We start from the raw sequence: 10,443 nt of genomic DNA on the forward strand, positions 1-10,443 counted from the left end.
TCACACATTTGCAATGCAAATCGGGTGGTGTGTAACCGGGCGATGTTCTTTTATGGGGTGTCAGATTACTTCTCCAACATACAAATAGTTAATACAGGAATTTGTTACACAGCATCTTTGCTCTTTTGTGTCAACGAAATAAAAAGTCTTTCACAAACACAATTGCCCGGGCCAAAAAAAAAGAGATGTTGGAACTGAGTGCTCCTTCTCAAAAATAACTTGATAATGCTTTCACCGACAAAGGCTCCAAAAGATCTGAGTCTGTCTTACAAAACGCACATATATGTCGCGCTCTGATCCTGCCAGCTAAACTAACCCTTTTCAGACTTTTGTTCTTTTATGAAACGTCACAGAAACGTGACCTCGAGTTCATTACACTGCAGATTTGAAACGACTTGGGGTTCCATGTCTAAATAATCACTTCCCACTACACATGAATTAACACGAATGAAAACGGAACAGTTTGTTGAACGTTGGGAACATAAGCATAAAATTGTCTTTAGTTATGTTATGGAGATGATTTGTGCTTAGAAAGCTTTGTCGTGTTTTTTTTTTGTGCCTCTTAAATAAAGATTCATGCCAATTTCAAAACAAAACCTCACCAATTCTCCCCTTCAATCTCTGCCAGGAACTAGGAGATCGAGAATATTTTGCAAATATTGCGACTTCTTACGCATTAAAATGAACAATGAAGTGATTATTCTGTCTGGCACCGTCCTCCAAATCAAATTACGGAAATAAGAAATCTGCTGTCGTTCTTTGCAAGTATAACATTTCTAGACGTCTCAAAAATGGAATGTAAAGTTAAATGTATTTACTTTGTGACATACGTGTACTTGGCATGGTGTGGGACTTGCACACTCTGGGTTAATGTCTGCACATGGAGTTGGCCACCTTCATATACAGTTGCCTAATCCACGATGAATTACAATGTACAACGTATGCGTAATGAGAATATTTTGTGCACTGGCGTGAATGTTTTGTTTTGAATCGTGATTAAACAGCCTGATCCATGCTCATTTGAACATGCACAGTGGCGATAATGGCATCTGCGCATTACGCCGAGTAAATGCGAATTGCATGTATTTATTGGTAATCAGGTGTAACGTGCTGTTACCAACAGCAAGGCAGACAGCCACCGATGAGCAGATCCGCACTAAATACAATACAACCAGTTATAACTATCATATAGCAGGGAAATGCTATGACAAATACTGATCTAATGAATGTATATTATGCGCGCGCCAATTTTGTATCAAACGTCCTGATCCATTTCTCAGTGCCATTGTAGCGCCAAAGCGAACACGTATAAAACCAAACTATTGTATGATAAAGTTACAGCGTTGGATGACGCTTTGCAGTCAGCGATTTCTCATTGCTCCTTTGTTCATCTCAGAGTCACTTTCAGCGACCAAAATTCAACTCCAGAAAGTGCTACAGATCAAGTTTCAGATGTTACATCAACACCCTAAATGCCTAAGCTGTTAATTACTTAATAACCTTACAGTGCCAATGTATACGTTATCTCAGATTTCTGAATCAGAAGTTTTACAGCATAGACTGTAAGGAACTGTGGATAGATGGGTAAAATATGTAACTGTGAGTAAATACAACATGTTTAGTTTGTTATGCTGTAAAGGTGATAAAACCAAGATAGAAAATGAAATGACTAATTAAACAGCTTCATTCTGTTCCCATTAGCAGTTGCTTTGTGAGGCATTTGTCAGCCCACACTTTTAACTGTGAAGTTAAGTCTACAAAGTTAATCCACCATGTATATCTTTCGAATTACACTACAAGACAACAGGTAAGAATATCTGCTCTCTCCAAAAATGAACCATACCAGTTGATGCGTTACTGCGTCCTAATCGCTACAATGCAGATTCAGGCTAAGATATGTGATTTCCAGAAACGATGTCGGCTTGTAAAAAATAACACGCAAACCTGCTGCTTCTATTTTTGTCTGTTTTTTGGTTTTTTTTTATTTTATTTAGCATTTAACAAAACTGACACAACATACTAAGAAGGAAAGCGTATATTTCGTTTCTTAATCGCGTTTGTTTGTAAAGCGTGCTGTCGATTGGACACAATCGAAAACAATTAATCGCTTAAGAAAGTTTTAAGAGGTCCTAGCATTTGGATTTTTAAAAGAAGTACATATTTAAATCAGCAGCCTACGACAACATACATTCTATTTAATCCATTATCTTGCGATTTATAACCATTAGTACCAATCAGATAAAGTTGCCTTTACAAAGAAAACGATAGGCAGATCCTTCCCGAGGCTACGGCTAGGCAGAACGTTTGGTATAGTCAGCATCTAAATTCTGAATATCGCTTCATTAAGAGCACGGATTCTGAGCTTTAGACTTATGCAAAGAGACCTTTATCTCTTAATTGGCTTTTATTTGGGTACCTAGTTTCTGAAGCTGTTTCTGGGGAAGATAAGCGCTGTTCACAAAGGTGACCCAACCTAGAAGATGTTAACTTACCAAAACCCACGTCTTTTACTTGGACAAAAGAAAAAAAAGTCTTCATACCAGAAAGAGGGGCATGGAAGGACATTCTTACTTAAGGTATGAGGCACCGAGTAAACCTAACACCCACAAAGGTAATGGGCTGTTTTCCTCTGTGCGGGCACAACGTTGCATTCAATTTAGATATGCTATAAATTAAGCGTTTCTATGGTAGCGTGTCTCTGATTGGGCGGCATATCCCGTACGTGACGGCAAACGTCACCAAATCTGAATAAGGATGCGCGAATTACAGCTTCGTACACAAAGATGATGGAGACAGCATGAGCGCCCGAGAAAAGTCCTATTGCAGCCCGGCTAGGATGATTTTGAGTTGATTGCTGAATGTGTAAGGATAGCTTCAAGAAGCAGGATGAGCTGCTAGCAGGCGCATCCCAGAGTAAAAAAGGATTATTTTGCATTTTCCAGCTCCTTCAAACTTCAGGGAGAGAAAGGAAAACACAATCGCACCCAAAGCGCGCAGCTTCGACAGAACGGATAAGGCAGCTGCTACGAAGCTGACAAGAGGAACTTGAACGGGGCAACTGGATCTTTGAAGTGTAAACTGCAGTCACTCGAAGTAACGTTTTTTTTTCCAAAGGAAAAGGCAAGATTGTGTTCCTGAAGCAGAGCACGATGGTGCACTGTGCAGGTTGTGAGAGGCCTATTTTAGACAGGTTCCTCCTAAACGTGCTGGACAGAGCGTGGCACATCAAGTGCGTCCAATGTTGTGAATGCAAGTGCAACTTGACTGAAAAATGCTTTTCAAGAGAAGGGAAGCTTTACTGTAAAAACGATTTCTTCAGGTGAGTTCGATGAAGTTCCGTGCTCGGTTTTTTAAAACTCCATGTAATTTTGAATCTGAAGCTCACTAGACCAGTGTAAACTGTCCCCAGAATGTGTTTCACTCACTCACACACACACTCACACACACACGGATTGTCGGGCGGAGTTGAAGTAACTTACAACATGTAATCAAAAAAGCTCATGATTAAAAAAAGCCAAGGGAACACATTTTGACATTGATTCCAGTTCAGGCCTACACAGGGCTTAACCGGGGCCGCACAACCTGAATGAAGTATTGGATGTTCCACGAAACACTCCAAATTGCTTTTACCCGGGAATGCGATAAAGAAATCAACAATGTCACTCTGTTTAATCAAACATCCGTAACGCGTATCCCAGTCAGTCTGATGGTTCATGCGCTCAGTGCAGCTAATTGTTTCCGGGTCTACTTATGGTTCTGTGTATCTTCTCAAACCCCACAGTCAACACGGAAGGTGTTGAGACGGGGCCTTCAGCGAAGTGGTAGGCGAAAGCGTGCGACCTGCGGTGGTGCATGTCGAAAGTTGGGTAACTTTAAAGGGCTTCAGGGAGTGCCAGCAACTTGTAGTTCAAATACTCAACTATTTGAGAGAATTATGGCATAACACAAACGCTTGCTACTTGTTTTGAATGAATATAAACTGCAGGTGTGTGGAAGTAACATTAACCACGGGGCCCAGCAGACTTGCAGGTAGAATAGAACGTTCCTCTATGACCCATTCTCAATGCAAACAACGATTCGTTGAAGGTTCCTAGTGTAGCAATACTTTAAACATGTTTACTGATTCTGTTAAACTGCAAATGAACCAATTACACCTCGAGGATAAAACAAAGCTGACTTATGATCTCTAATTATTTTACTAAATCAATGTCATTGTCACTAAAATCGGTCAGAACGGCAGCTGTGGATTGGAGGCTGCGGAGATCATCCCGCCGATTGTCCCGAACCAGGCATGACTTCTGATGTCCTGCCCTCCGGGAAATAAAGGGTGGAGGCTACTGGCCTCTCCCACCTCCCCCTGCGGTGTTTCCGACTTTGAAACAGTGATTTAAACCAGTCAAATGGAAGAAACGACAACTTTCGCCCAAGTAAGAGACTAAGTCCACAAGTATCTTCTGACAACTTACTTTTCTCCATGAGTGTGGTACATGCATCAATGTACATTGCAGCGTTCTTGTGGAACCGAATGGGTTCACCTCTGAGGCCGCAGGGATTTTGAGGTTCTAAGTTCATTGTCCAATATGAGCTATTTTAGGATGTATTCTCACCCATGGCTATACTAAAATCTATTCAGGTTTAAAATCTATTCAGCGTTTAAGATGTTGGTTTGTTTGTTCTTTAAAAGGGACAGGATACTTTCACAGAACTGTGAGGTGCAAGTGAGGACGATTTGAATGTAATTGCGATCTTCTTTTGATTCTTCCTGAAACTCATTTTATTCATTACAGAAGGAGCGCCGCTGAAGTTATCTGGTTCGCTTCCGAAAAGCTGCTCTGGCAGTTTGCAGAACTGGTTCCAATTATCAAATCCTCGTGACTGTCCTAATTACATCATTTTCTCAGCGAGATGGTAAAGGCTTACTTAATTATGGAGGTGATATATATTTACATGACGCCCATTTCTGTTTACAGGCGGTTCGGTACGAAATGTGCGGGATGTTGTCAAGGTATCTCACCCAGTGACCTCGTAAGGAAAGCAAGAAATAAAGTGTTTCACTTAAACTGCTTCACTTGTATGGTCTGTAATAAACAACTGTCGACTGGAGAGGAACTGTATATAATCGATGAAAACAAATTCGTGTGCAAGGAAGACTATTTGAGCACCAGCAGTTTAAAAGATACCAACTTAAATTCAGGTAAGGGACTGGACTTGGATCAGCACCTAATGGTAATGCTTGCCGATGGCGAGAATTGTTTCTTTTTCATATCTCTTCCCCCAAACTCCCACCACCCACCCCACCCCTCGTCACCACCCCGTGAGGTGTCGCTAGTTTAAAATCACCCCCGTCCCACTCCTCCCTCCTGTGTAACCGGGAACCATCGTCAATCTTCATCGTCACTTTCCGAATAAGACAATCTTTTTTTTAAAAAAGCGTATTTACTTTGACCACATGCCGCGTGCTTGATGTCGAAAATTGTACTTACCAGAAGATTTCGGAATGATTGACCACTTTGGGACATCGTACCTCGGAAATGCCCCTTCCCAGGGTTTGCTTTTGGATTTGGGTGGCGTCTAAAATCAAATCCAAGGCCACTAAAATTGTACAAACACGGTGTCATTGCCTGGAAATTCGAATTCGCATGAAATTACAAATGCATTCTCCGAAAATACTCAGAAAATACTAAGGATGAAAGTAAGTTCTAAAAGCTTTAGTTTTCTTTTTTTTTAAAAAAATGGAGTGGAAAACTAAAATAAAATGAAAACAATAAACACGTGTTTCAGGGAAGCGTCTCTGAGATATGGAGATATGTTTAGTTAGTCACTTGGAATATTTCATTGTGGCCGTTGGAAAGTCGCCTGTCCTAGGCTAACACTTGGTAAAATTCTGTCGTTTGCCCTTCTTCTGTCGGAGGGATGTCAACGGCAGCTTTCAAGGAAGTCTGCTTCTGACAGGTTAAATAAAGGCCGTTGCTGTCTTTCAGTCTCTTCGTGCACCGATCGGAGTTTATCGCCTGACCTCCAAGATCAGAATTTAGACGATACAAAGGAAACGGACAACTCCACCTCGTCAGACAAGGAGACCCAGAACAACGAGAACGAAGAGCAGAGTATGGGCACCAAGCGGAGAGGACCCCGGACCACCATTAAAGCCAAACAGTTAGAAACGTTAAAGGCCGCTTTCGCTGCTACTCCGAAGCCCACCCGACACATACGGGAGCAGCTGGCCCAGGAAACAGGCCTCAACATGCGGGTTATTCAGGTAGCCTCACCTCCTTGTTTCCCCGGTTGGTCTGTCCTGAGCATCACTTACTGTGCTCAGAAAGTATACGTTTCAGCAAAAGTGCAAATATTACGAGTCAGATATATTCTAGTTGACAGTGTGGCTCATAGCGAAGAACATGGAATGTATAAAGTATTCATTTCATTTATCCCACGGGTTTACATATTTTGCCCCTCCTCCCCGAGACTTCACATTAAACTTTTAATATCTGAAGGACGGCCGGGTCCGCGCTCGGGTGCCATCGGGAGGGGTGTGGGCACCAAATGGGCACGGAGCTCAATGCCCGGGCGAATATTTTCCGCACACGAACAATCAATCTGACGCCCTGTCTTTTATCCGGTGCATTTACAATGAGCGCTTTGTAAAGTCTTCCCTGGCGCGGTCGGATGTCCCTGAACATTAAATCTTTCAGGATAGGTCAGAATTATGTTATCACATTTCCATCAATCAATTGCAAAGTTTTATCTTTGTTTTCCAAATGGTTTTTTGGCTCTATGCCGGTTAAATCACTGCATGTAATATCAGTATCCTCCACGCCATGAGTGAGAGGGGGGAGTTGGAGGGAGAGAAAGGTGCTGGTTTTAATGACCAGCCACAGGAGTAAAGTGATTTGGGGGGGGGGGGGGGGCGGGGTGTTGCCCTTCAGTGCTTACATGGGTAGCTGTACTTAAACGCACTTGCTGTATTTGCATTAAAGAGCGGGCCATTGTTTTGGCAGGTTTGGTTTCAGAACAGGAGATCGAAGGAGAGAAGGATGAAGCAGTTGAGTGCTCTGGGAGCACGGCGGCACGCTTTCTTCCGAAGTCCCAGGCGCATGCGTCCTCTGGGAGGGCGCCTGGACGAATCGGAAATGATGGGCACTGCTCCCTACAATTACTACGGAGGTACTTTCACCACATTTCAACTTCCGAAAGAGCTTGGCTGCGGTCAAAGCGGCGGCGTTCCTCGATATCCCCCCCCCCCCCCCCTCCTCATCCGTGTCCCCAGGGCTGAGGGCTCACTGGTGCCCCGTCTTTTTCTCCCCCAACAAGGCGCACAAAGCGCGGCGGGCAGGTTCTTGTGTTAAGCCGCTGGCCTGCAAAGGAGGCGCCTGTCTGCTCTCCATCGGCTGGCTCCTACTCCTGGCTCGGGGCTCCTTTAGCTTCACCTCAAAGCATCAAGGCGAATAAGGCAGAAGAGTTGTAACGCCTCTTGGTCCAAAAAAAACCCCACAATTTTCATGCATTTAAAAAGAACACAGTAACATTAGCTAGCCCCCGCTACTCTTGTGATGAGTGTTTGTCACTTTGCATTGCGTTAACCGTTTATTTGTGTAATGATCATCTCCCTCACCCCTCTCTGCCCCCCCCCCCACGACAGTTTTTCTTTGAAGTCCCTTTACTATTATCTCAACGTTCCGCAGGAACCTTTACGCAATCCGTTCAGTTTTTACGAAATGAACATTGCTACAAGTATTGTACGCTTGCTAACCGCGTCCGATGCGAATGGTCTAAGGTGCTCGGTTGCTATGACTTTCTCACTCGCTTTGTGGCATCTGCACGGGTATTATTGAGTGAATGATCGCAGCCTGTTGAGCTCTTTAATCTCCACCTCCCTACCTCCCCCCCCCCCCCCCCCGCATATACACACACACACACACATACACACCCCTCCCCAACCCCCGAAAGAGATTCCGCTCCGGCGCTGGCCAAGTTGCGCCCCATAAAGCAATGCATTGTGATGAAGCTGTCTTTTTGAAGAGAAGCCTGACCCATTCAACGTGCACTTTCTCTTGTGTTTCCGCGAACAAAGCTACAGCTGCAGTCTTTTGTCGGATATTCACCCAGGATTTGTTCCAATTACCTCGAACTCTTGGAGCATATGGAGGGTCACTTGCAGAGCGCCACGACTCTGCTCCTTGCCGTTTGCTGCAGCCTTCTGCTTGCAAATGTAAAGCAGCACCTTCACTCAATTAAACCCTTCACGTTTTTTTTTGCGAATTAAATGTAATAATTGTAACTCTATCTTGCCCATATACACATGATAAGAAGCCCCTGAATGTACCTAGCGCTAACTACGTTATTAATATGAGATAAATGGTGACTGGAAGCGCCTTGCTTCCAATGCCGCGCCCAATCGCATAATGTGTCAGGACTTTATACATCCAGATTTAATTCCTGTATACTGAATGATTGTTTAGAATTCGTTTCCAATTGCTAAACGGTTTGCGTGTTAAGAATCCTCTGGGCCGAATGAAACGCACTATATTCATATAAAAACTTACTACTGCAAGCAATAGCTCATACCCAACCGTACTTACAGATTAGTATTGACTTTATAGTTACTTCGAGTTAGCAGGGATATTATTGAAACCCCTACAAAGCTAAACACTTCACAGAAGCAGTCGTTATTTTCTTTTTGTTTGGTTATGTCAACTGAAATTTTGCGGAATGTCAGAAAAAAAAATGCAGCTGTCAAACCATCAAAGGGACAGCAACAGGTTCCAAATCGCAGTTCTGCGGTTGCGCGGTGCTGACTGAACGTATTTAGGTCCATTTGGAATCCACTGTAGATAGACACAAGACATCCTTGTACATTTTGTAGGTGCACATCAGATTTCACGCAAACTAACACTTCGCCAAAGTAATGTAGCCTTTATTGCAAGGTTAGTACAGTAGATCACATAAGCAGGAAGCAGTCAATTGACTGTCGGCGTGTAAATTCCTGTCTTTCGCCATTTACCATTAATTGTAATCGGATCTACTAAAATGATGCATAAATACTGACAACGTTCCTTACTTCAGTGATTTGTAACTATCCATCCATTTATAAAAGAACTTCGCTTTGTCACAGGGCAGTGAATGGTTTTACGTGACAAACATGTTAGCCCAAAATAATGATGATCAATTAATGAAAAAATGGGAGGATCACCAATCATGTTTGTTCTGGTTGGGTGGGAATACGGGTGTGGACAGGAAATTCACACCTTTGTCTTTTTGCATGTCGGAGTGTAAATCCGAAAGGCAGAAATGCTGTTTTTTGTCGAAACCATGGAAGAATTGTGTGTAGACTAGGGCCCATTATTGGATGAGCCGGAATTTGAAGATCTGTGTCATGTTTCTGAGCGGCATGTGTGTGACTTCTACATCCCGAGCATGGGGTGGTCAAATTCGCCCTCCCTCTATCCCTAGCCCCGTCGTCCCTCTTTCTCCCTCCATTTTCTTTCACCCTTTTAGACCACCCTCTCCCTCTCTCTTGCCTTTCTCCCATCCACTCCCCACCCCCTTTCACGAACCTACTCCTCTCCCTAAATCCTATTCTGACAAGCATGGATGAGAAGCAACAAGTCTTCACTGGAGGACTCAATCACACCATTTCCTTATTAACTTCTGGCAACACTTTTAAACGGAATGCAACTTTGTCATGACATTTAAATTGACAAATGCTGTTACATTTCTTATCTAAACTGTTCAAGAGTAATGATGTAGCTGGAACATAAACCGGAATTGTGTTTTTGAAGAACCCAACCAGAAATGAGTTGAATTTCAATTTGCCTGCAACGCTGAATACTTTATTTTGTTCCATGCAGATTATCAAGGAGATTACTACGGACCGACTACAAATTATGACTTTTTCCCGCACGGCCCACCGTCCTCTCAAGCACACTCGCCGGCAGATTCAGGCTACATGCAGTCCTCAGGGCCTGGGGCGACTTCACTGGGAGTGCTGGAGCCTCCGCTATCCGCCCACCACCCTCCTGCTCTCGGTGGCAGCGAAAACCAAAGGTACACGGACATGATTTCCCACCCTGACACCCCAAGCCCTGAGCCCGGGATGACCGGGCCGTTGCACCCGATCCCGGGCGAAGTGTTCAGCGGAGGACCCAGCCCGCCCTTCTCCATGTCCAGCAACAGCGGCTACAGCGGGCCGCTCTCACATCCGAGTCAGGAGCTGAATGAGACTGCGGTCTGGTGAGGGACTTGAGGTGGCTCAATCAAACAGCAGTGAGCACTGCGGCTCTGGCTAGCGGCTTCCTGCACTTGCGGCTCCCTCCAAACGCTTTCTCACAACCACAGGGCCAGTAAAAGCTCCCCTCTCTTCCCCCTTCCCTCCCTCTCCCGGCTCCCCTTTCCTCCCTCTCCCGGCTCCCCTTTCCTCTGCTCCGTTACATCTCTCTCGATCCC

General features: G+C 44.2%; 1 protein-coding gene across 2 annotated transcripts; it reads left to right on the forward strand.

Moving 5' to 3' along the window:
- The first annotated feature begins 704 nt into the window (after positions 1-704).
- Positions 705-10,420, forward strand: lhx5 (LIM homeobox 5). 2 transcript variants are annotated; one of them, XM_043715312.1, is made up of 8 exons: positions 705-765; positions 1,702-1,807; positions 2,421-2,576; positions 2,943-3,319; positions 4,971-5,194; positions 5,982-6,259; positions 6,999-7,164; positions 9,849-10,420. In XM_043715312.1, exons 4-8 carry the CDS (start codon positions 3,150-3,152, stop codon positions 10,232-10,234), a joined length of 1,224 nt encoding a protein of 407 aa, XP_043571247.1. In that variant the 5' UTR covers positions 705-765; positions 1,702-1,807; positions 2,421-2,576; positions 2,943-3,149; the 3' UTR covers positions 10,235-10,420. The 2 variants fall into 2 exon arrangements, with proteins under 2 accessions (XP_043571247.1, XP_043571248.1); XM_043715313.1 differs by lacking the exons at positions 705-765; positions 1,702-1,807 and having other exon boundaries at positions 2,399-2,576.
- Positions 10,421-10,443: the final 23 nt, after the last annotated feature.

Source organism: Chiloscyllium plagiosum, chromosome 25 (genome assembly GCF_004010195.1).
Source record: "Chiloscyllium plagiosum isolate BGI_BamShark_2017 chromosome 25, ASM401019v2, whole genome shotgun sequence".
NCBI lineage: Eukaryota > Metazoa > Chordata > Chondrichthyes > Orectolobiformes > Hemiscylliidae > Chiloscyllium > Chiloscyllium plagiosum.

What these genes read in the sequence shown, in the direction of transcription:
- lhx5 (XM_043715312.1), top strand. Translation starts at nt 3,150, where the DNA reads ATGGTGCACTGTGCAGGTTGTGAGAGGCCTATTTTAGACAGGTTCCTC. An exon ending in AGATACCAACTTAAATTCAG is followed by an intron (nt 5,195 to 5,981) that starts GTAAGGGACTGG and finishes GCTGTCTTTCAG; the next exon opens with TCTCTTCGTGCACCGATCGG. An exon ending in TCCCTACAATTACTACGGAG is followed by an intron (nt 7,165 to 9,848) that starts GTACTTTCACCA and finishes TGTTCCATGCAG; the next exon opens with ATTATCAAGGAGATTACTAC.